This window comes from Struthio camelus, chromosome 27 (genome assembly GCF_040807025.1).
Source record: "Struthio camelus isolate bStrCam1 chromosome 27, bStrCam1.hap1, whole genome shotgun sequence".
In the NCBI taxonomy this organism is placed as follows: Eukaryota; Metazoa; Chordata; class Aves; order Struthioniformes; family Struthionidae; genus Struthio; species Struthio camelus.
Window position 1 is genome coordinate 5,205,967 of NC_090968.1, and position 22,935 is coordinate 5,228,901.

At 62.6% G+C, this 22,935-nt stretch overlaps 2 protein-coding genes across 29 annotated transcripts in view; one reads left to right on the forward strand and one right to left on the reverse strand.

Annotated features, from left to right (window-relative positions):
- Positions 1 to 605: 605 nt before the first annotated feature.
- On the reverse strand, positions 606 to 12,707 carry RHOBTB2 (Rho related BTB domain containing 2). Of its 3 annotated transcripts, XM_068920569.1 has the most exons (11): positions 12,600 to 12,707; positions 11,103 to 11,180; positions 5,855 to 6,056; positions 5,427 to 5,530; positions 5,126 to 5,311; positions 3,731 to 4,755; positions 2,527 to 2,645; positions 2,294 to 2,444; positions 1,908 to 1,996; positions 1,706 to 1,811; positions 606 to 1,624 (listed from the first exon to the last, which is right to left on the reverse strand). In XM_068920569.1, exons 2-11 carry the CDS (start codon positions 11,159 to 11,161, stop codon positions 1,383 to 1,385), a joined length of 2,283 nt encoding a protein of 760 aa, XP_068776670.1. In that variant the 5' UTR covers positions 11,162 to 11,180; positions 12,600 to 12,707; the 3' UTR covers positions 606 to 1,382. The 3 variants fall into 3 exon arrangements, with proteins under 3 accessions (XP_068776670.1, XP_068776668.1, XP_068776669.1); XM_068920567.1 differs by lacking the exons at positions 11,103 to 11,180; positions 12,600 to 12,707 and adding an exon at positions 10,139 to 10,300; XM_068920568.1 differs by lacking the exons at positions 11,103 to 11,180; positions 12,600 to 12,707 and adding an exon at positions 8,733 to 8,875.
- Positions 8,453 to 22,935, forward strand: part of PEBP4 (phosphatidylethanolamine binding protein 4) — an 82,585-nt gene continuing 68,102 nt past the window's right edge. For 2 of the 26 annotated variants that reach the window (XM_068920573.1, XM_068920583.1), the window contains exons 1-2: positions 15,276 to 15,515; positions 22,311 to 22,456. In XM_068920573.1, the coding sequence (XP_068776674.1) occupies positions 22,317 to 22,456 (140 nt within the window). In that variant the 5' untranslated portion in view covers positions 15,276 to 15,515; positions 22,311 to 22,316. Of the gene's footprint in view, positions 8,532 to 12,854; positions 13,537 to 15,275; positions 15,516 to 18,647; positions 19,013 to 19,689; positions 19,911 to 20,004; positions 20,220 to 20,783; positions 21,697 to 21,952; positions 22,039 to 22,310; positions 22,457 to 22,935 lie in introns of those variants that run through there. The other 24 variants (XM_068920596.1, XM_068920576.1, XM_068920579.1 and 21 more) reach the window with 23 other exon arrangements.

The following is a 22,935-nucleotide window of genomic DNA, read 5'->3' on the forward strand; positions in this document are numbered from 1 at the left end:
GAACGTGCGCACGAAGGAGCGAGGCCAAGAGCGGGGAAACCAGCGGCTTGGCTCCTACCCCTGGGTGTCTCAGCCTTGAAAAGGAAAAACCACCGAAACCCTTGCTGTCCTACCTGCTCGCTGACGCTTCTAAGTGCAAAGTGAGTGACTTCAAAGTGCTCTGCCAAGGCCAGGCTCAGCGATGAGAAAAGCAGGGAGGGAGCAGGGCCAAGAGCAGCAGGGCTGCCTAGAACTGTCTTTACGTGCTCGCTTGCTTCTCTGGTTAACAGGGGGGTCACAGCCCTCCTGTTCTCCTGCCCTGGGCTCGGGGTCCCGCGGAGCCCCAGCTCTGCTGTTGTCTCCCACCGGGCACCTGCTGCGTGATACAATTTTTGTGCACCTACAATGACACAGGTGGAACATGCAAAGTTAGTCTGATGGTAAAGCCACCTCTCGCCCTTAGCAGGATGTTTTTTTGCTACCCTTTTCCATCCCTGGAGCATATCTGGGAGGCGCTGGCATTGCCCTGAGCTCAGGTGGGCATCGGGGCACAAGGCAGGGGCACCGCAAAGCTGCCCCATGGCCCTGGGGCCACCTGCTTCCTCCGAAACACACAGGGACCACACTGGGCTTTTAAAATACCATTTATTACAATGGAGCCTTCCAGGCTGAAACACCCAAGCTGGGGGCTTGGGGCTTGGTTTCTGGTGTGTGGAGTAGGGTGGTTGGTTGGTTTGTTTGTTTGTTTTTTGCTTTTAAGTTTTCTTAAAAAAAAAAAAAAAGGATGCTGCAGAGGTTGCACTCTGGGATTTCCCACTGCTGCAGAAGCGGCGCAGCCCAAGTCTCCGTGGGAAGGGGGAAAGCAGCATCCACCCACGTTCCCGGAGGAGACGTGCCCATGCCGGGAAACAGCTCCGGTGCTCGGCTCCCGCTCGCAGGAAAGCGGCATCCAGCCTTAGTCCAGGTGCGGAGCCTGGAGCCGTCGGGGCGCCCGGGGCCGGCAGAACCAGCACGGGAAAGCGGCCGCGCTCGCAAGCGAGGGGAAGGGGTGAGCTGCTGTCAGACAAAACGAGACAAATCCTGCAGCATCTGCTTTAAACTTAGAGTGGAACCAGAACGGGTTTCTTCTTCCTCACGCTGTTAGCGTTTAAGAAAAAAAAGGAAAAAAAAAAAAAAAAAAGCAAGCAAGCAAAACCTCCCTCGTGCTCCTGTAAACGGGACTTTCTCCTGCCGCTCCGTCCCTGCCGATCCTGCAGCGCGCCGGCAGCCCCGCGCCGCCTCCGGCGCGGCGAGGGCCGGGCGCGGGGAGCTCCTCGAGGGGGAGCTGCTGGTGTCCGCTCCGCGCTCGGCGGGCCAGGTCCTTCGACGCCTCCCCGCCGCCGGAGCAAGGGCGAGGTGGGGCTTCAAACCACGGCCGAGGAGGAGGAGGAGGATGAAGAGGAGGAGGAGGTTGTGGCCGCCGCGGCAGAAGGCGAGGCGGACGGGGAGGAGGAGGCGTTCCAGAAGAGCCACCGCCTCTTGGGCTGGCGCTTCAGGTGGAGGTAGTCTTCCTTCTCCCGCTCCTTCCTCGCCCGCTGGTAGTGGTCCTCCTCCTTCAGGTACCAGACCGGCGGCCAGCGATGCTTCTCGAAGTACTCCTGGTTCTCTGCGGGGGGAGGCAAGGGTGGGTGAGGGCAGAGCCGGGAGCAGGGGACCCCCACCCTGCGGCGGGGACGCCGGCGCTCACCTCCCGACATGGCCTTCATGTCCCGGGGGAACTTGCGGCAGACGTTGTTGTAGTTGGTGCAGATGTGGTGGAGGCACCAGTCGGCGAGCTGGTAGGCGCAGTGGAACTGGAAGAGATGGAGCCCGGCGGCGCCGCGTCAGAGCCGGCATGGCGCGGCGCTCCCCGAGGTGGCCCCCACCGCAGCCCCCGCCGCCGGCCCTACCTGAGCCAGCTCCAGGAACACCAGCACGTCCCCGTCGATGTCCACCATCATCTGCGCCGCCTCCATCAGCCCCGTGACCGTGTACTGCTCTGTGACACACACGCACGCACACGGGTTAGGGTCCCGGCGTGGCGCTGTGGACCCATCTCGGGCCACCCCGCAGCGCTCCTGCCACAGCCCTGAGGGCACGTGGCACCCGTCACGTCTGCGGCCACGGGAGCGCCGAGCTCTGGCCAAGGGCAAACAGAGCGCTTGGGGTCGGGCGAAGACCTCTTTTGGCGCTTTTGGACTCTTTTTCTCCCAGCAGCATCCTTGTGGGGTGCATGTCCTCCCCTGCCAGCATCCCTGCTGCCAGGACCACCTCCCCCGTCCCCGCCTCGACTCACCGGTGAGGGCCACCAGGTGCGGCAGGCAAAGGCGGTTCGCCAGGATGATGAGCTTCATGTCGTCGAGGTCCGGGCTGGAGCTGAACTGCCCCGTGTACAGGTACTCCAGCACGGCCCGCATGCAGCTCTTGCTGGTGTGAGGGAGCGCCACCTGCAAGACGGGCACCGGCCGTCACCCCGCGGCCACATCGACCCGCGCGTCCCTGCCGGGGACGCCCGCGCGACCCTCTCACCTCGTTGGTGGAGCTCTCCACGAAGGGACCGCCGAACATTGCTGCCATCCAGTCGCAGCTGGAGATGAGCAGGGGCTTGTGGGCACTGATAGCACCGTCATCCAGCACAAAGGTGACATCTGGGGACAGCACAGGCACAGCTAGTGGGTGCTTGGCCACCCCCGCTGCCAAACACCCACCCCCCCCGCCCAGCAGAGGGAAGGTCCAAGTCTGGTGGCACCTTCTACCATTTGTCCCAAAGATTGCTTTCCTCCAGCCCGCTTCGTCGGCCCCGAGGGAAGGGCTCCTTCCCTACAGCCAGGCGCCATAGGCACCGTTTTTCAGGAGGATTTTCCCAAGGAGCACGTGCCATGATGTATTTTAAAGCAAAGGGGAAACCAAGCTATCAAACACCTTTGCTTTGCACAAGGAGCCCCGGGAGAGCAGACGGGGACCTCCCACCCCGCTAGGCTGCTCTCTGCCCCCAAACCAGGCTTTCTCCCCTGCAAGGTTTCTCCTTGAACACATCAAGGCCCATGCTCGTGAAAGGGATTCAGCCAGAGGGATGCCAAGACATCTACATCCCGCTGGGACGCTGCCCCAGAGCATCGCGGCCCGACCCGGCGGGCAGCACTGCGGGGCCGGGAGCTCTCTGCGGAAACCCAGGGCCAGGGAAGTCCTACAAACTCTGCATTTCTCCTCATAAATCAGACAACCCTGCAAATATCTGTCCCCAGGAGGAAATGAAGTCGTCTTTTCTGGCCTCACATAAATAAACACAGCTGTCAAACAGGCTGGAGAGCAGGAAGCCCTAGGGAATGGGGCATTACAGCCATGCTTTCTGGGAAAAATAATAAAAAAAAAAAGCTGTAAAAATTCTGCTAGCAGATTCCGCCGGGAGCTCGGGGCCCTGAACCCCCTGGGGTCAGGTCCCAAGAGGGCCAGGAAGGAGTCAGCACCGTCATCGGGCCCACGCTAAGATGAGTCATCTCCGTCAGACACGAGCCACCTAATGACCGCAGGATGCCGAGGTGATAAAGCTCCCCGGTGTGGGACAGTGCCCCAAAGGGCACCAAGCTGTCCACGCGAGGCTGGAGCGACAGAGACGCCCCGACTCATGCCGGCTCTTGAGATAGGACCCCAGCATCCCTCCCTCGAGGGGCACGGGCTCCACCATCTGAGCAACACTTTCCCCTCAGGCTGCTCCCTGTCAGCCCAGGCGTACCAGAGAAAGTCCCCTTGGCCAGGCATTCCTTCACCCGGTTGGTCCTGCGGACGTGGAAGGCTTTGGTGATCTCCTGGTTCATGAACGCCTCGTTGTTGAGGATGTTGGCCACCATCATTCTGAGGTCAAACACCTCCAGCAGCTCAGCAATGTGAGCAATGTGCATGAGGTCCCGCTCATTCTCGTCCAGCTCCCCCGTGTACAAGTACTTGAGCACGGCCCGGAAAGGACCTGGCTGGATGGAAGCGTCCATCTTCACCACCACCATGAGCTTAGACTTGTAGGTCAGGGGGTCTTCTGCCATCTCCTCCTGGATGCTGATGAAGGCCCGACTCCAAGAGGAGAGATCCCTTCCCCGCCGCAGCCCACGCTCCCCATTCTCATACCTGTTGCCCCGCAGGATCCCATCACTGGTGGAGGCTCTAAGGCACGGTTTTCGCTGGCCAGAGCCGGCCTCCTCAGTGTTCTCACAGATGTCAAAACTAGCAGCCCGGAGGAGGAAATCCCGTGCATGGTGCCTCTCCTCTTGGTGCAGCGTCCGCTCAGCAGCTGTAGTGGTGGCACCCCCGAAGCTGTGCCCTGCCATACTCTGCTGGTCCTCCTCACTCAGGTCCATGAGGAACAGGTCGTAAAATTTGGAGGAGGAGGTGGAGAGGTAGATCTTGTGTGCGTAGATTTTGATCTTCTCTTGCAGCACCAGGATGACGTCTGCGCACAGGGGGTCCTCCAGGAGGTGGGCCGGGCGCTCCTCGTTGTTGGAAGGAGGGTCTGGGACGATGATGATGGGTGGAGGAGGCTTAGGAGGCAGGAAGGGGGCTTGCAGCAGGGGCCGCTGCACGTTGCGGAGATGGGACTTCCAGAACTGCAGGTGCCGGCGGGAGATGAGGGCAGCGCGGATGGCATTGTCAAAGACATCCTTGATGCCAAACTGGGCCACCACACTCGTCTCATAATAGGGGATCCCCAGCTCCTTGGCCACCTCCCTCCCCTTCTCTGGGGGAAGGATCTCATTAGGTTTGATTGGCCTGAAAAAGAGAAGGAGACCTCTATGAATGATGAGACCTCATGAGGCAGTGAAGAGACTTCTTCCAGGGCACAGGAAGGAGAAAGTCTTGAGCAGGCTGCGCACCTCTGGTGCGCAACAGGCATCATAAGTCTCCTTCCCCAAATCCCCTGCTATTTCTTGCCTCCTCCCTGCGGTGCCCACATTTCCCCCCAAATCCCTCCCTTGCCAAGCCTCCCTGCAGGCAGTTGATCTCTGCTGGTCCCCCTACTCCCGTACACTGCTGCCACATCGGCCCCCGCAGCCAGCGCCGGCTCCCTCTTCCCCCATCCACTTCCTCGAGGACAGGGCTAACCCTCGCTCCAGCTCGGCCCCGGGCGCCGCGTCTCTACCTGGCCAAGGGCCGCCGTGCCCGGTTCACAGCCTCCAGGTCGGCGTAGCGCAGGTCGAGCTGGCAGCCTACCAGGATGACGGGAGCGCGGGGACAGAAGTGCTTGATCTCTGGGTACCACATGGTCTTCACATGGTGCAGGGAGTTTGGGTTGGCGATGGAGAAGCACAAAACCACAACATCCGACCTGAGAGGAAAGGAGAGGCGAGGCCCGGCTCAGCGATGGGCTGTCCCCCAGCGAGCTCCTCCATCGCCTTCCTTCCTCCTCCTCGTGGCAGCGCGAGGCTCTGCCTCTTCCCTACCTCCCATAAGCGAAGCGCCTGTCCTTGTGGTGGTCTCCAAAGGTGTCCCAGAGCCGCAGGGACACGCTAACATCGTCTACCACATCCCGGGAGCGCTCCAGCACCTGCAGGAACAGAAACGCCACCCAATCCTTGAGTCTGGTCGCACAGGCCCAGCTCTGCGAGACTGGGACTTCCAGGCAGCTCTGGTTGCTCTCCCACCTTGCTCTGGGCTTGGGCATGGAGGGCGATTTATAACTCTCCTGGCAGCAGAGCTGGGAGGAGCTGTGTCCTGCACCTTGCCCTGGTTTTGGGCAGGGGGGCTCTAACTCCACCGCCCCGAGGTCCCCAGGGGAGATTAGTGAACAGAGCCGTTCCTGCATCCTTCCCCATGCCAAGCGTCCGGTGCCTCTTTGCTGCTGGCATCCCTGCTCTGGCGTGTCCCTTACCTCCTGGCAAACGCGGTACTGGTCGATGGCCCAGACCGTGGGCACGTGAGTGGCGAGGAGCTGGTACTGGGTCAACGTGGCATTGCAGGCGCGGGCACAGATGAGCCGGGTTTTGCCCACTGCGTTGTCCCCGACCACGACGCACTTGATAGTTTCTACGTTTGGCCTCTCATAATCCATGTCAGAATCCATTAATTGGGACCTGCGGAGGGAGAAGGGGGTCAGGAGCGGAGGCCAGGCACGAGCCGGGAGGCCGTTCGGGATGGGACGGGATGCCGGGAGGTCGAGCTGAGCCGGGAGTCCAGCCAGGGCTGCTGCAGCTGATCAGCCCTTCCCTCCCCCAGGGTCCCCAAGGGACCGCGGGTGGATGCTCAGGGCGCTCGGGGCGCCCCGGGGAGCTCCGCAGCGCCGGCACCGGGCGCGTTGCCGCTCCCCACCCCTTCCTGGCACGCACGCCAGGCAGGCTCCCTTTAAAACGTAATGTTCTGGGGGAAACATGGGTTGCTCTGCCTGGCAGACACATGCCCTGTCTGATTCGACCCCCCCTCCCTCTCCCGTCTCTCCGGCCCTGGCTCATGCTTGTTCATGTGAGATGAGGCTCGCTTGCCTCCTCCTTCCCCTTTCCTCCCCTCCAGCATGTACAAGCGAAGCTTCCAGATCCCCCCCCCCCCCCCCACAGGCACCGCCGGCCTCTCCGGCCGGGTGTCGCGCCCCACGCTCACGCGGGCCCAGGGTGCGCTGAGCCCCCCGGCAGACCCTGAGCGCCTGCCTGGCGGCCCCCGGGAGCATCACGCTTTGCCTGCTCAGAGCCCCAGAGATGCATGGCAAGCCGGAGTCTAAAACAGCCTGAATTAACTCCTCGTAGCATTAAGCCAGGGATTTATGAGATTTCCAGGAGGAAGAGGAGGGAGGAGATTGTGGGAAGGGGAAAGGAATTAAAAAACCCAGTCCATTTGCTCTGAACTTCCCAAAGCAGCAGATCGCTTCCCCCCTTGTCACCCCCTCCTGGCACAGGCCTCCCGAGCTGCTATAATAAACCACCAGCGCAAAGGCTCAGTGAGCTAAAATATCCAGTAACGATGGCAACCGAGACCTGCACGCGGGGACCACGGCTGCAGCTCCCTGCACGAGAAGCGTGGCAAGGACTTTCCAATGTTAGCACCTCCCTCCCGTGCGCAAGCTCTCTGAGCACACCTGGCTCCACGAGCTGGGGGACCTGGCACGTGAGAGGGCTCAGCATCGCGCAGGATCGGGCCACGAGGCCTGCAGGCAAGCAAAGGCAAAGGTGTGTGGCGTAAGCCCGGGTTGCTCTGGGTGCCGGCGCTTAGACGTTGGCCAGCCCCAAGGCAGAAGTTCTCCGAATAGCTGTGCCCACAAGCCCTGTCCTCTGTCACCTTTGGAAAGGGGGATGCTGCCTGCTGAGGGCATTGCAAAACAGCGGGGAGGTTTATCAATCTCCTCCGGCCCTGGCCTGGCTGGCGCAGCAAGAGGGAGCCGGAATAGGTTGTTTCCTTCCCCAATAGCCCTCAGAGGTCCATTCCCGTCTCAAGCACCCCGCTGCCTTCGCCGCCAGCCTGCTGTCTCCCCTCCCCAGCTCCTCCCTGCACCCTGGGGAGCTGCTTTGCTCTGCAAGGCTGGAGGATCGCTGGGATAGCTTTGCCGTGGTTATTTTTAGGGCAAGCTGTGCTCCCAATTCGGATGAGTTCATTCAGCCAGCGGGGTGAAGGCACACAGAGCAGACAACGGCGCCCACATCTCGGACATCCGCCCTGCGCAGCCAGTTCGGCCTGCGCCCAGCCACCTCGGCACGGGGGACCGGGGAGCCTGCTCAGAAAGTCCGGTGCCATGAGGGAATTAAGAGCTAAATCCTAATAGGATCAGAGTGCCTGCGACAAGGAGAGGAAGGAGGGAGAAGGGGGAAAAGCACACACAAAACACAGGCTCCAAATAAAGCAGAAGTACGTTGGGGAAGTCCGGTGGTGGGGGGGTGGCGTGCAGCCTGCCCTCCACCAGGCATGGCCCTGGGGGGGGCTGAACCTCTCCAGAGGGACAATCTCAGCAGCATCATCCAACACCTCCGCTGCTGCCCCTCTTCGCCACCCCAGCTTCCCCAGCGCAGCCCCCGTCCCAGGGATGGCTCCGATTCCTGCCAGGGCTGGGAGGCAGCAAGAGCTGGAGCTGCGAGCTGCCGGGCCTGGCATCCCCCTCCTGCAGGCCCCCTGCCAGCCCTTCCCTGGCCCCGGCAGCTCCCCCAAACCACGAGCACCCAAGTCCCCCACCACCACCCAGGAGAACCCAAAATTGCTCTTTCCAGGCTGCCCAGTCTCCGGTTGCCAAGGCAACTGCACAATCACCCCGGGAGCCGTCTCCTAGCAACTCCGAGGCTAAAAATCCTCCATCCCGCATCTCTCGCGAAGGGAGGAGAGCCCCCAAAAGGGCTCTGAAGCGGCAGGAAGGCACAAAAATAACGCGGCACCTCCCGGACTCCCCTGACAGCAGCGGGGGCGGGGGAGAGACGGGGCCGGGCGGCTCCGCGGAGGGGCCGGGGCCGCGCGGGGCCCGGGGCGGGAGGCGGCGCAGGGCCGCACCGGGGGGGCAGGCGAGGGGCCGGCGAGCACCGGGGCCGGCTGCGGGGCATCGCAACGGGGCCGGATGTGCTCGGAGCACCCAGGCCAGGGTACCGGGCGTTGCAAGGAGGCCGGGGCCGCGGTGCGGGGCACTGCCAGGGGGCCGGGGTGGCATTGCAAAGGGGGGGGGGGCCGGGGCGGCATTGCAAAGGGGGGGGCCGGGGCGGCATTGCAAAGGGGGGGGGGGCCGCGCGGCAGGATGCGCGGAGGCGGAGCAGGGGGAGGCCGGGCGAGCGCCCCGCGGTACTTACACCAACACAGACGAAGCGGCGGCTCCCAGGGGCCGGGGCTGGGCTCGCCCCGCCGGACATGGCCACGGTGCGGGCTGCGCGGCTCGGCTCTGCGCGCCCCGGCGCCGCGCTGCGCGCCTCAGGGCCTGGGGCGCGGGGGCCCATACCGGCGGTGCGGCGGCGGCGCGCTGCGCATCCGCGGCCCGCTGCGCTGCGCCTTGCGCGGAGCCGTGCGCTGCGCGGAGCCGTGCGCCGAGCGCTGCGCTGCGCTGCGCGGAGCGGCGCGCTGCAGTCCGGGCCGCGCCGCGCCCGCCCCGCCTTTCATTCACAAAAAACAAGCGGCTGGGAAAGGCCCCGCCCCCCCCGCCACCGCCGCCCATTGGCTGCGAGGGACTGGAGCGGGGGGCGGGGGCGCAGCCGGGTGCTGCGGGGTCCGAGCGCACCTGCCCCTGCGTGGGACCCCCTTCCTGCCCTCCCCCCCCGCGTGGGACCCCCCAGGCTGCCGCCATCCTCCCCTGCGTGGGACCCCCAGGCTGCCCCCCCACGTGGGACCCCCAGGCTGCCGCCATCCTCCCCTGCGTGGGACCCCCAGGCTGCCCCCCCGCGTGGGACCCCCAGGCTGCCCCCCTTGGCCCCCCGCCCTGCCCGCTGGCTGCCCCAGCACCTCCCTGCTGCCCCGCAGCCCCCTGCCCCGGGGGCAGGACGCCCTGCTGCGGCGCTAGCAGCCGGCACCCAGGGGCACGGGGGTCCCCCGGAGCTGGGCTAGCGGGTACCCAGTGCGAAAGAGGGATGCAGGCGGGGGTCCGGGCGAGGTGCTGTCCACCCCCCACCCCCAGCTGCCCCATGGGGCACGGTCTTAAGGCTGTGGCTGGCTTTTAGAGAGCCCCTCGCCGCCGTGCCGGGAGAAGGGGTGCTGGCGGTGGGGCGCAGGCCCCCGCCACCCCGGCTTGGGGCTGTTCCTTGCCCCGGCCTACGTCACGGGGGGGAGAGCGGCCCCGTGCCGTGGGGCTGGGGGAGCGCAGACCCCGCAGGGCTCCTGGCATCCCCCCTTTCCCGCGCCCACTCGGAGCCTGAAAACTCCGAGTCATCTTCGCAGGGCGGCCGGCTCGCCGCCGGCCCCGCGGCCCTGACCCCGCGTATCCGCATCATGTGATGCCTGGCCGCCCTCCCGCAAGGCTTCCGCCGGCTCCTTGCCCGCCGTCGCCTGCGCCTGCCCGGGCTAAGCTCGGCCCCCCGCTCCCGCGGCGCTCGCTCGGCCGGGCTCGCGGGGCCGGCGCTGATGCGCCGCGGCGTCGGCCCGCTGCAAAACCCTGGCCGCTCGCCTCCCCTCGCGCCTGGCAGCCCGCGGGCGCCGGCGGCCCACGGCGGGGCCTCCAGCCCGGCCGCTGCCCGCCGGCCGCGGCCCCCTCGGCCCAGCCCAGCCTCACCTCACCCGCAGGACGGCCATCTCTCTCCGCAGCGGGAGACGGAGCCGCTCAGCCGGGGCTGGGGAGGGGGGGCCCTGCGGCCGGGCACGGGCTGCTCCGCGGCGCCGGCGGGGACCGCGAGCCGGCGAGGGAGCTGCCGGCGTTCGCGCCAACGCTATTTGTTTCCCTGCGTGGGGCTGGAGCAGAGGCTGCGAGCCGCCGAGCTGCAGCTCGAGTGGGTCACGGGGAAGGAACACGCCGAGCTGGTTTGCCAGCCGCATGATTTGGCTTATTTGCTCTGTCGTAGCAGGTGTTTGATTGTGGCATAAAAAGTTCCTGGCAGCTTCATGGTCAGCCGAATTCCCGAATGACCCCCCCCCCCCCCATCTCCCCCGCTTTTGTGCCAAACAAAAGCACAATTGTGACTTTCGGTGAAAGCGCCCGGGCTCCTGCGCAGCGGAAGCAGGGACGAGCCTGCAGCTGCTCGGGTCCCCCGCGGGGAGGAGAGCGGGGCGGCCGGGGGCTGCGGCGGGCAGGGGGCGCGCGGCCCCGACGCCGCGAGCGGCCGCTGCGGCGGGGGGCACCGGCCGGCTGGCGAGGCAGGAGCAAAGCGCCTGCCGCTTCCCACCGCCCCAAGGAGCAGCGGGGCCGGAGGCGCGGCGAGGACCGCGAGCCCCGTCTTCGCCGGCTGCAGAGCACGCGGCCGGGTTCGGCAGCCGGAGGCCCGTCCCACCGCCTGCGCGCCGGCACCGCCGGACGGTTTCCCCCAGCTCGAGGCAAGGCTGGAGGCGGCCGAGGCAGCCGCCGCGTCCGCCCTGCCAATCCCGGGATTGGCCTGGCTGCAGAGCGGATGCGTCGCTCTGCTCGGGGTTAAACGGGGCGTCAAAGAGCAAAGGGGCCGGGAGAAAGCGCCCGGCGAAAACCGCCTGAGCGCGGGACGCGACCGCGCCGGAGGGGCCGGGCGCCCCCCGAGCCGGGTACTTACAGGCTGCGCGCCATTGCTGCCATCTTCACGCCGCGGCGACCTTTCTCTGGGGTTTCCATCTCTTTCCCGTAGCAGGTTCTGAAAGGAGAGGACGGAAGGGCTCCGTGCGAGGGTCCCGAACCGGGGCTGGCTTCCTCCAGGCGCCGGCCCCTCGAGCCCTCGAGGCCCCGGAGCGCAGGAAGCCTCGGGGCAGGGAAGCGCCGCGCCGTGGCCTGGGCGGGCTGGGGGGCCGCAGGGGGCTCTGCCGGCACTGCCCTGCCTGTCCTTACGCCTTACTGCCGGCTCTGTTCTCCCCGTGCCCCCACCGGCGACACCCAAAGCGGTCCAGGAGGGGACACGTGCAAGCATACGCGCGCACCGACGTGCTTCCCTTCGCGCGGCAGCCCGGCTCCGGCTCGCGCCGACAGCCTCCCGCTTCGCTGCGGGCGCCGGGGAGCTCGTGAAAGGAGCGTTTCTCCACCATTCCTCCTCTGTCCCGCAATGCAGCAGGACCCGTCTCAGGGAGAGGAGGCTGGGGGGGGCTCCGCCGGGCCGGGGGCTCCCTGGCAGTTCCCTGCACCGCTCGCACACGTGGTGTGACCCGGCTGCACGCACGCATCCCTCTCCCAGGGCTGCACCGCTGCCACCTGATACGGGGACCCGTCGGGTTTAGCGACGCGGCCGGCGGCAGTCCCGGCGCGTGGCCGGCCGCCCCCAGCCCCGGCTCCGCGCGCGTGCGGGGCTGCGGACGCCTCGCGAGAAACCGTGCCAAGCTGCTATTTGGGGCAAGCTCCCCTAATAAGAGCGCATCCTCTGGCTTCTGCCTTCGCCTCCGCTCCTGGCTCTCTTGCTGGGGGAGAGCGGGGCAAAAGCAGGCGGCGAGGCGGCCGAAGCCCAGCTAGCCGGGCCGGGGCCCCGGAGCCCGCACGGCGCCGCGTTCGGAAAATAACTACACATCCAGGAGCCAAGAAGCTGTTTCCAAGCAACTGTCTCCAGGAGGGATGGAGACCACAGGAGGGGGGACAACTGGGGCGAGATAGGGAGCCCCGCTGCTAAAAAGCTCCTGTGGGGCGCCGGTGCCCCCAGGAGGCTCGCTCCAACCCGGTCCCTGCAGCTTTCCGGGCCCCGACTTGCAGGCGGCTCTGCCGCTCGGTGGGAAGGCGGACGCCTCCCGACCGCGGGGCGCTGCGCCCAAGCGATCGCCGTCCGAAAAAAGCTGCAGAAACCGTGGGCGGCATCTGAATTTCTTCGATGCACTCGCTGGCTTCATCCCCTTGCGGAAAGCCTAGCGTTTCTCGGGCCATTTGGGTCTTCCCCCCCCCCCCGGGAGCCGCCTGCTTTCCCGCACGCGGGAACGCCTCTTCGCTCTGCCCCCTCCAGCTGCAGGGCCTACGTTAAAGCGCGTTTTACCCCGATGCGCCCGTTGCCCCGGCCCTCGAGGGCGGCAAGGGGGCAGCAAACAGGGGCCGAGGGCGCCGCCTGCACCCAAGGGGCTGCGCTGGGGGCTGCAAAGGTTACCTGGGCCGGGGGGGACTCGCGGCCGAGCCCCTGGGCTGCACCTTCCCGCTGCTCTCCGGCGTCCCGGGCGCCAGGGACGGGCGCTCGCGGTTGCTCCAGGTGGCGACTAGCCTGGAAAGGTAGGATCTGTTTTTATACGTTTGCCCATGTGATCCAAACAAATGCCCTAGGGATGAGTTTTTGCACTGACACAAGTCAAGGGGCCGGGACTAAAACCTGTTGAACCACAATCCGGACTCAGCAGAAAGGAATTTTCCACTCGGAGCAACCGAGCCGGGCTGTGCGCGTGCCGGCGGCGCGCTCCCCGGGCCTGCGCCCTCCGCTCCCCGGCCCGCGGGGGCAAAAAGCGGAGCGGGGGGACGCAAAACGCATTGCGCTACGCTTCTGCAACGATGCCACCTCTTTTAGACTCATTTTATTAGTAGATCTTTAAACACTCTTGAATAATTCCCATTTTACAGCTGGAGAAAGCGCACATGGATAGTTGGATGGAAAGGAAGTGTGAAAGTATATGTTAAAGCCGTTCAGTAAGATTTAAATTCTGCACATAAATGCTATTTCTCCTGCAGCTTGTGGAAGAAACCGCAGCAGAAGGGACCACCCAGGATAAGAAACAAAGTGGAAAGCTTTACTCCAAAAGGAGCGACTCTCACCGCAGCCTCTGGGCTTGACAGCGGCCCTCCTGCCAAAGCCTGGCGGCACGGTTTGGAGGCCTGCCCACCCCTCAAGGGGCTGCTCCTGCGGCTCCCGCGTTACCTGCCAGGCGAGCCGGGCGCAGAGGAGGAGCGAGGGCCGGGAGGGATGGAGGTGACCAGCCGGCGGGGAATGGAAAGGGGAGGAGGACCCCGAGGAGCCGGGGTGAGTCAATGGGAACCGCCGGCCGGGGAAACGACGGCGGGCCTCGGCGAAGGAGAGGAGATGACTCCGTGGGCCTGCGGTGAGTCAGTGGGAAAGGAGGGTGCTAATGGGCTAAGGAGGAGCGGGCGGCCGTGGGATTAATAGGAGACAGGCGGTGGCCCCAGGGGCCTGGGCCAGTGTGGTTTGGGCTGCTTTGCTGGAGGGGACTGAAGTGCTTTATGTGGAGGAGTGCTGCATGCAGGTACTGCTTTTACAGGCACCAAGGAGGCACGTGCTGCTCATCGCATGCATGGTGTTTTCTGCTAGTGCAGCTGTTGCCTCACCTCCTAATTGGGATGCTGTTGTGCCTCTGTGCTGGTGTGTGTGGCTGGTGCTTAGTCATGAGTGCGGTATGTTCCCACGGGTGGCAGCGTGCTTTGCTCAGGCCCCAGTGGAGCTAAGCAGGAAAGGGGAGCGATGGGAGGTTTCAGCTTGGCTCTGTGGTGTGTGCAGAGAAGGACCCTGTTTTGCTGGGTCAGGGTGCAAGGGAGGCCGCTCCCTGCCCAGAGCGATGTTGGCTGGTGGCTGCCAGCTCTGTGCATCTCTGAGCAACCTGCAAAATGCTGGGCTCTGTGCTGCACCGCTAGCTCCTGACCCAGCGGCAAGGGGCTGCCTGGCTGGGGGCTGGTCCTTGCTAATGCAAGCTGCCCCCTCTTGTTTTGCAGCTGGCTTCCTGGGGTCTCGCTGCAGGGCTGAGGGTGCTGTGTGCCTGGTCCATGCTGTGGGGGTAACTGCAGGCCCTGGGCAAGGAGGGTGGTGGGTGCCAGGGGTCCAGGCTCAGCCTGTGATGCAGCTTGCAAAGAGCTGTCAGGGCCCTGTGCCGAGGGGGAAGGGGTGCTGGGGTCTTTGGGTGCTGGGGACCCACGTGCTGCTGGTGAGGCCAGGCTGAGCAGCCCAGGATGGATGCCCCCGACTGGCTCTGGGGAGGTCTGGAGTGCCCTGGTGGGGGCTTCCCAGGACTCCCTGAGCTCATTAAACCTGTATGACCCCCTGCTGCACACCAGTTAAACCCATTTAAGGAAGGGCTAAGCCAGTTTAACCATTGCCTCAATTACCAGAGCACCTAATCTGGTGCAAGTGCATCTACGCTCCAGGTTTGGGCCAGCTTATCTGTCTTGCCTCCCCCCCGCCCCATCTGCAGGCTCTAACACCAGGGCTGAATCTGATACGGCGCTGTTCAGATGTCCCCACTCAGCCAGCCTAAATTCCTGTTTGCTCCCTGCCCTGCTCTGGTGGGGAGCAGGGGTTGCGGTGGCCCCCCGAGCCCTGGCAGGGCCAGGCATGTGGCTGGGCTCAGCCTTGCCTGAGTCAGCGCGAGGATGTGGCCTTCCTCACCCCCCAGCTCCTCCTCATCACCTGGCAGCCTCAGGGCTTTCCCACGGTGGCATCCAGCCCTGCCTGGGGACATGTCAGGGACCAGTAATGGGTGTATGTGTGTGTGGAGGTGTTTTTCCCTCCTCCCTTCCTTCTCGGCAGCGGTCACTAACCGGCTGTAATCTCAGTACCCCTTTGCTGTCATCTCAGCGCCACCGTCGTGTCTCGGGGCAGCAGCCGGGGCCGTTGCGCCGCTCTAACGAGCGATGCCAAGCGCCTTTCCCTGCCTCTGGGCCCCGGGAAGGATCCTTAATGCCTGCAGCGTTTAAGCCTGCCCGGGAAGGAGGAGCTGGCCCCCTCGTGCCCGAGCGAGTGTGGAAGTGGCTGGGTAGCGCCTTGGCAGGCGGCTCGGCTCGGCTCAGCTGCGCGCTCGCCAGCGCCGCTGCCATCCGAAAGCTGCGCCAAGCTGCAGAGCTGCTGGCGCCGGGGGGAGCGGGGCTCCTGCGCGGCTCTGCGCCTGCCTTGTGACTGCAAAACGAACGCTCTTAATATAGGTCGAATGAAAACATTATTCCCAAAATAGAAGACCGTCCCCCGGCGGGAGCAGTCACAAGGCGCCTGCCGCGGCCGGGGGCTCCGGCAGGTGCCTTTACGTAACGGCCGCCGAGGGACCCGGCGCCGCTCCCGACTCCAAGGTCACCTCCCGTAAGCCTCGCTCCGGGACCCGCTGTGCGTGCTGGAGCGGTCGTGTCGCCCTCCCCAAAACGTGCCGGCCAGCTCCCGGAGAGGAGTTTGTGGATGGGGCGAGCGGCCGCGTGCTGCGCCGGGGTGCGGGGCTGGCGGCAGCGCTGCTTGCGTGCAAAACCGTAGCGAGGGAGCTGGCTTGTCTCGTGCGAAGACAAGCGCTGGTGCCGAAGGAGCTGGGCTGGGCTCAGGGTTGCGTTAAGTGCTGCCTGGGGGTAAAACACGCTCCTCGCTTGTACTGCGCTACCAAGCGGTGCTGCAGCTTTGCAAAGGGGATAGGCTCGCGGGAGCGCTCTCCGTGCACCGCGATGCAACGCAGGGGCGGCTCTGTGGGCTGCTGCCAGCGTCGGGGACTGCACCCAGCTATGTGTTTACTGCCTTGCAAATATTGAATATTCCTCCTCCTCCTGAGGGCTCCTGTATTGCTGGGCGTGATGCCCGGCTATGGGAGAGGGGCCTGGGAAAGGCACCGTGCCCAGCGGCCTCTCTGCCGTGAAGCAGCGCCCGGGGCTGCAGGCTGGCGCTCGGGCTGCGCTGCATCGCCCGAGCCTGCCGGCTGCAGGGGGCCGCTGGAGCCAGCGTCTCCCCAGGGTGACGTGCCTGAGCTCCCCGAGTGCTGGCTGCTGATAACGCCTCCCTGCCTCGCCTCCAGCAGCTGGGCACCGGGCTTGCTTGCTGGCATCTGGAGCTTAAATCCTGACGGGATCAGAGGCAGGAGCCTTCCTGAAGCCTGGCAAAGCCTTAGCAACTTCAAAGAGCTAAAAGCATCATCTGTCCCCTCCGTGGTCTTATGACGACTCCTGCTCCGTTTGCTCTGGCGGCAGGTTTAGAGGGCAGTGCAGAGGGATTGGAGGAGGAGACGGGTGCCAGAGCTCAAAAACCCCTTTAGTGGCTCTGGCCGTACCTTCCCCTGTGGTCGTTTGGGACTTTGCTGCTGTTCGTGGCCGCACTTAATCCAGCGAGACCGAACCCAGCTGCCTGCTGGAAAATGGGGCAGACAGCAGTGAGAGTTCAGGCTTCAGGCTTTGGCTGGTAAAAAAAGGAAAACAGAAATCCTTTCTGTTAATCTCCGAGGCTGGCTGCCTGCTCCTGCCGCGGATCTGCTCCGCAGGAGCTGCCCACGGCATTTCGCAGGCACGCACCAAGCGCTGCCCTGGCAGCCCCTGTCAGTAAGTGCTTTATGCGGAGGGTGATCCAGCCTCATAGGTGTCTGTTTAGGGGGTGCTTGGGTTTTTTGGGGGATGTATGTGAGCAGATTGCTCTGCATCTTGCCTAAGCAGCTGACAAACGTTGCAAAGACCCAAATATAGGTTCAGCTAATGAACTCTCTGCACTTGCGTTGGAGCTAGCAGTATAATCTGGCTCCCCCTGAGCAGGTTCAGCTTCATCTTATTGCAGTAAAACATGAAAGGGCTCATGCTGCCTCTGGATAGGGACTAGCTGACCTCATTTCTGTTAGCGAGATGCTTTCTGGTGCTATCAAATACTCCTGTTCTGTAACTGAAGCGCTTTTTAATGTGCCTCTCTTCTGACTCTTCAGAGGAGAAGACTCCTTATCAATGGGGCATTGAAAGTGCCGATTGGTACAAAACTAAGCTCTTGATAACACACTTTGAGGTCTAGATTTTGCAAACACTGAACTTCAACTCTTGGCCAAGGGCTATTTTTGATTTCTGTAGTGGCTCTCACAGCAGTGACAACCCAACTCTGCGATAACCCCTGGACCTTGTGTGGCAGCAGACAGGTCCATCCAGGAAAGCCAGGCAGCTCCCAAGCCAAACAGCGCAGTTGTGCCTCCTTCGTCTGTCTAACTCTTCCCAGAGCCTTAAAATTGCCTGAGGAGTGCTAGCCTTGCCAGTTAGTGTGGATTTATGGCCAAATGCTTTTAATTCAAAGCACTCTTGTCCTGTGGGTTGGCTTGCTCAAGATGAAGATGAGCTTGTGGTCCATGCTAAATAGCACTTGAAGTTGGAAGTGGAATTGTGAGCCATGCAAGGAGGGAAACTGGGGAATAGCCAGCGAGTGGGGGAGCTCAGAGCCACGCGGTGAGGTTACGGCTGGAGGCGCAGCAGCGTGAGCGGGGAGGCAGGATGTGGTTTTTTGTTTCCTTTGCCAGTTGCCATGTAAAAGCCATCAGAAAGCTGGGCTTCCTGCGGCCCCAAGGCTAAGGGAATTCCCCTGGCCGTGGCTCTGCCAAGTCCTGCGCTCCCTGCGGTTGCGCCTATGGGGATCGATAGCACAAACGCTTTCCTCAGTCGTTACGCAGAACGGGACTGCAGGAATTCGTATGAATTTCTTGGGTGCTTTGCAGCCCTCAAAACCACCTGGGACAAGAGACAAGCGTTATCAGTGACCTACATGGGGGAAGTGAGGTAGAGAGGTGCCCAAAGCGGACAAAACTGATGCAAGACCTTGAAAGGAGCTCAGGTCTTTGTGCAGTGCTTGGACTGCGCAAACTTTTTGGGGAGTTGCACAGCTGGTAGCAGCAGGAGGAGCATGTTATTGCCCAGAAACAGCTTTGCTCATTGTGCAGTGCAAAAAGCCTTCATGCTCGTGAGTGTGGGAGCAAAACAATAGTCTTCCTCATCTCTGCAGCAAGCAGGGTATAAAGTTTCTAATGAACTTTTGTGGTGAGATATGCAACTTCCCTGCAGCATAAAACACTGGAAGGGAAAAAAACACTGTGCTGGGCTTCCTGTGTCACAGGGCCAGAGAAATTCAAGCACACCACTACTTTCCACCCACAGGCAATTAACCTTTTGTGAGCACTGAGGTTACTTAATAATTTAATGGAGGTAGATTTATATTCCATGGAATAAAATAGGTTCTGTACACACCTATTTGTTGCTGGGTGAAGTCAGAGAAGAAACCTTATGGTGGATTTTAAACAGAACTGGTTAATCTTAAACTAACATCAACAGGAAGCCGCCTGAGTTGGGGTGGGAAGTTCCAAAGCTCACAAACAATGTGTCTTTGGCCACTTCAGAACGAAAAGCCAGTCTTTTACAAACAGATTATGGTGAAATTCTGATTTGGAAGCGGTTGTTTGGCCTTAATGAAGCCCCAACCTTAAGTAAACAAAGGGTAACGGGTTGGGGGGGAGCTTTCACGTGCATGCGCTATCTTTCAAAACTGGCCAGATTAAGTCAACATCTCTGCGGTTCCTTGGTCTGCTCTGATTTTTTGGCACCAGTTCTGCGGTGGAGTTGAACAGCTGTGTCCTGGCGCTCGCTGCGCCCCGGCGCGTACCGTGGGACCCGGATAACGGCTCGGCCTCGCGGGGCTTGGCAAGGGCTTTGGGAAGCTGCCTTCCCCCTTCCTCGGGAAGCGCGCGTCTCGTGGTCCTGCCGCTCGGCCGATGCGTTCGACTCCGCTCTGCGTGCAGTACTTCAGCTTTCCTGTGTGCCCTGCTGCGGTTTTTAAAGCAAGCCGCAGCACTCTCCCTTCCTCCCTTTAAGGTAGCTTCCTTCTTAATAAGACCCCTTTCATCTCCAATAGTAATAGAAAACAGAGGTTTCTTTGCCCATATCTTCGCTTTGCTGGGTGCGAAAGGCTTAGAAGACAAATCTGACTTGGCATGCTGAAAATACGTTAACATTTGTCATCTGCTCATCCTGGACTGAACTGATGGGGAGATTGCTGCAGGCGCAGGGAGCAGGCAGCACCCCCTTCTCTGGGCTTCAAATCACTGCCCCTTTCAAAGGGTTAAACACACCCATGCCAAACCTGCCAGCTGGACCTGATGCCTTGGGGGGAGGGCAGCTCCCTTAAAAGCTTTGTCTTCCCAAATATTAGCTCTTGCTGGAAGTCACTGTGCATGAGTGAGTTCAGCTGAGCCAAAGGCTCCCCTGCTGTCCCAGGAGCCTGGTCACAGCCCGAGCCGCAGAGGTGCGATCGCTGGTAAAATCCTCCGGTTCTGGCACTTTGGAGCACCCCTTCGTGCCGGCACCGGGGCCTCGGAGCGTGGCCGGTCCCCTCGAGGAAGCAGCGCCCGCCCTGCAGGGTTGCGGTGTGCGACTGTGGCGCCGCGGCATCCTGTTTGCCTGCCCGGCAAGGCAAGCACGTGTGCGCGCTCGCTGCTGCCCCGCTGTTTGTCTCTGCGAGGTCTCGTGACCTGCCCTGCCATTGATGTGCTGCAAAAAGCTGGGGACGAGGAGCTACCGCAAAAACAAAAAAAATCCTTCTTGCGGTCTGCACCGAGCCCAGTGTCTTGGGGAGCGCTGGGGATTTCCGCCCTTGCTGTCACCATCGCTGTAACCCTCCTCTTTGAAACGTAACCACAGAAAGAGTTGACTTTTCCTATCCGTCTCCTTGCCAGCAGTGCCACTAGAAGGAAAAGGCTGGGTTTGCTCTGTGGTGAGAAATGTTTTGCACATAGTTTTACTAAGCTCTTCCCCTTTCTGAGAAACAGGAGGGGTTTTGTGGTGGTGCTCTTAATAATGGCTTTGCAAAAAAAGATAAGCCTGAGAACCATCCACTTGTCTGTAAGCGGAGGGGAAGGGCTCTCTCTTGAGCGAGGAGAAATCCTCGATCAAAATATTTCCCCCAGCTCTGCTTGCGAGCCGCGCAGCCCTAGCAACGCGCTGCGGGCTGGGAGAGGGGATTCCTCGGCCCTGACTGCTTCGTCAGGAAGGACGAGGTGCAGATACGCCTGGGGCGGCAGCGGTGAGCTCGCGCTCGGTGTCCGGCGTGACACTGACAGCTCTTTGGTTTTGCATGGGAAGATGGTTTTCCGGAGAGGAGGCTGCTCCATGCAAAGTGCCGGGCTGCCGGAGGGGAAGGCTCCGGCTCGCTCTGCGGGTGGGCACGGGCTTCTCACCGTCTCTGCGACTCCCCTTCTGAGGAGGAGTAACAGGATCTTTGTAATTACTCTGCAAATAGCTTTCAAGGAGAAAGCCGCAGCTCGTCTTACGCAGGAGAGCGTCGCTCCCACGGGGTTTTTCCTTCCCGCGTGTCCCCGGGGAGGCGCTGGCTGTACCTGGCCTGGCACCAGACCCTCTCGCTCTGGTGCTGTTTCATAACGATCCTCTCCCGAGGTCTCCTGGTGGAAGCGGCTGACATTGCCTCTGCTTGAAGGGCTTCGCTCTGCTCTTCAGACTTAAAGATCCCCTGGTTGGCCCGTTCACAGGCCTCGTTGTGTCCCTGGCTTCTGCCGCAACGCGGGAGCTACCTGTGGGTTTGCGTGCTGCGAGGGGAGGCGATTCCCATCCTGCATAGATGGGAACGGGTCGTCCTGGGGTGGCTAACGCAGCCCTGCTTCTGGAGGAGAGGTCCATGGGCGTGCAGCGCGGTACCGATGCTGCCGCTGCCCCGCGCCCCGTCCCCGGTACCCGAGCCGCCAGGGCTGCGGCAGTGCAAGCCCTCGTGCCAAACGTGTCCTCCTGATGCTTAAAGAAAGGGCAAAATCTGATTGCATCAGCTTACTGTGGCATGAGTTGCTTGGGGAGAAAGATTTGTTTGCCCATCTCTGCACCTGGCATCTGTCCCAGCAAAGCCGGAGAGGAGCTCTGCCCCAGCCGCCTTCCCTCCTGCCGGGTTTGGCTGGGCTGTCACGTTTCCAGAGGAAGTCCTGCTTCCCTAAAAACCCAGCTGTGATGCCCAGGGATGCCATGCCGGGATCTAGCCCCGACCACAACAGCGGGCGAAGCCCGTTTCGGCGATCCTGAGTCATGCAGGCCGGTGCCCTCGGCTCCGATGGGAAGGGAGTTACTCACGCGAGTTAGTGTTTGCAGGATCAGGGCTCTAATTATGGGGTTTGTCCATCTCGGAGCATGGGAACAGGGAGCCCATTAGCCCCTAAGCCTCAAGATAATTCCCATTACATTAATGTTTCTAATTAGTTAAGCCTGATGCCTTTTTTCTCACTGCAATGACAGTGCTGCTAGTACTTACTCGTGTTCGCTCTGCGTGCCGGTGCTTCATTATATAATGATACAGTATGTGTTGTAGTACTGATTCCCAACTGACAGCATGTGTGTTTTCTTTTTTTTTTTTCTTTTTTTTGTGTATGCCTCATCGAGAACTGATTAGCCTGTCGTCTTCCTTGCCCAGCCCAAATGAATGTTTGGGGCCGCATCCTTTCTAGTGAGCTGGGAAGTTGTCAGCGCGTGTAACATTGGAGCCAGGCGGGGACCCAGAGCGGGTGGGTGACTTGGAAAGGGTTATCGCAGGGCTGGCTGGGCAGGAGCCCGGGGACGGGAGCTGCCCTTTCCCCCGGCCGCACCTCGGTTCCCGCGCCCCGGCTCCCGGTTCCAGCCCCTTTCTCCCTCCGGGAAACCATCTCCGTGGCAACGTGGAAGCGGCTCCCGGCGCTGGGCTCCCGCCGGGTAGGTGCCTCGCAGCACCCGGCTCTGCAGGGCACCGACTGGCTTCCAGTCACTCTGGTGCAGATGCTCTAAATCCCTGCGCTGCCCTCCTGGCCGAGGGCTGGGGCCGTGCTGGCGGGACCCTGGTGTCGCTGGCTGGTGGACTGTGATCGAGCTCGGTGCAGCCTTTCCGTCTTTTCCATCGCGTTACAGCCCCTTGGGAAGAGCAGGAGGGCCGTCGCGGGGAGGCGAGGGCTCTGCCCGTCCCCGCCGGGCTCCGAGCGCTCTGCGGCATCGGTCACAAAGGCGTAACTGGGATCCGCGCTGTGGGACGGGCCGAAGCAGAAACCGATGTGCAGGGAGGGGTCCCCCGGAGGGGCTGCGGGAGGCGGGGGGAGCGCGCGGTCCTGCTGCCCAGGCAGGACTGACCCTGTCGCGTGGTCTCCGGCAGGGCGGGATGAAGCTGCTGGGCGTCGCGCTGCTGGCCGCTGCCTTGCTCGGCACCCTCGTCTGGGCCAAGGAGACGCTGTGGGGGGACGGGCACCCCCAGACCTGCTTCTTCGAGCTGTTGAGCAGCCTGGACAACAAGTTCTGCAGGTGAGCGGCTCCCACTTTCCTTTCTATGCTACACCGGGGCCTTGCAGAAACGCCTGGTGCAAGCCCCAGCGCGTGCAACGGGGTAAGGCTCGCCCAGTCTCGGGCTGCCCTCGTGAGCCTGGCGCGCCAGCTCCTGGGACAGCTAATTCCCATATCCCCTCTGCCGGGGCTGTAAACGCCGATGGCTTCCCCCTTTTGCTGGGAAGCAGCAAAGGAGCCCGGTAAAGCGGTGCCCGCGGTGCTGCCCGGCTTTATGCAAGCTGGGATCCTGCAGTCTCTGGTCCGTGTTGCAGCGTCTGATAAAAGGCCTTGCACAGTCCAAGCTGATGGAGATAACAAATGTTTCCCGCAGCAAACTTCAGCAGAAGGAGGCTAGTTTTGGGGAAAGGCAGTGCTAGAACAGGACGTTCCACGGATCCCAAAGCTCGACACGTGGGACGGCAGCAGAAAGGAGACCTTGCTCTATGAAGCAAGGGCAC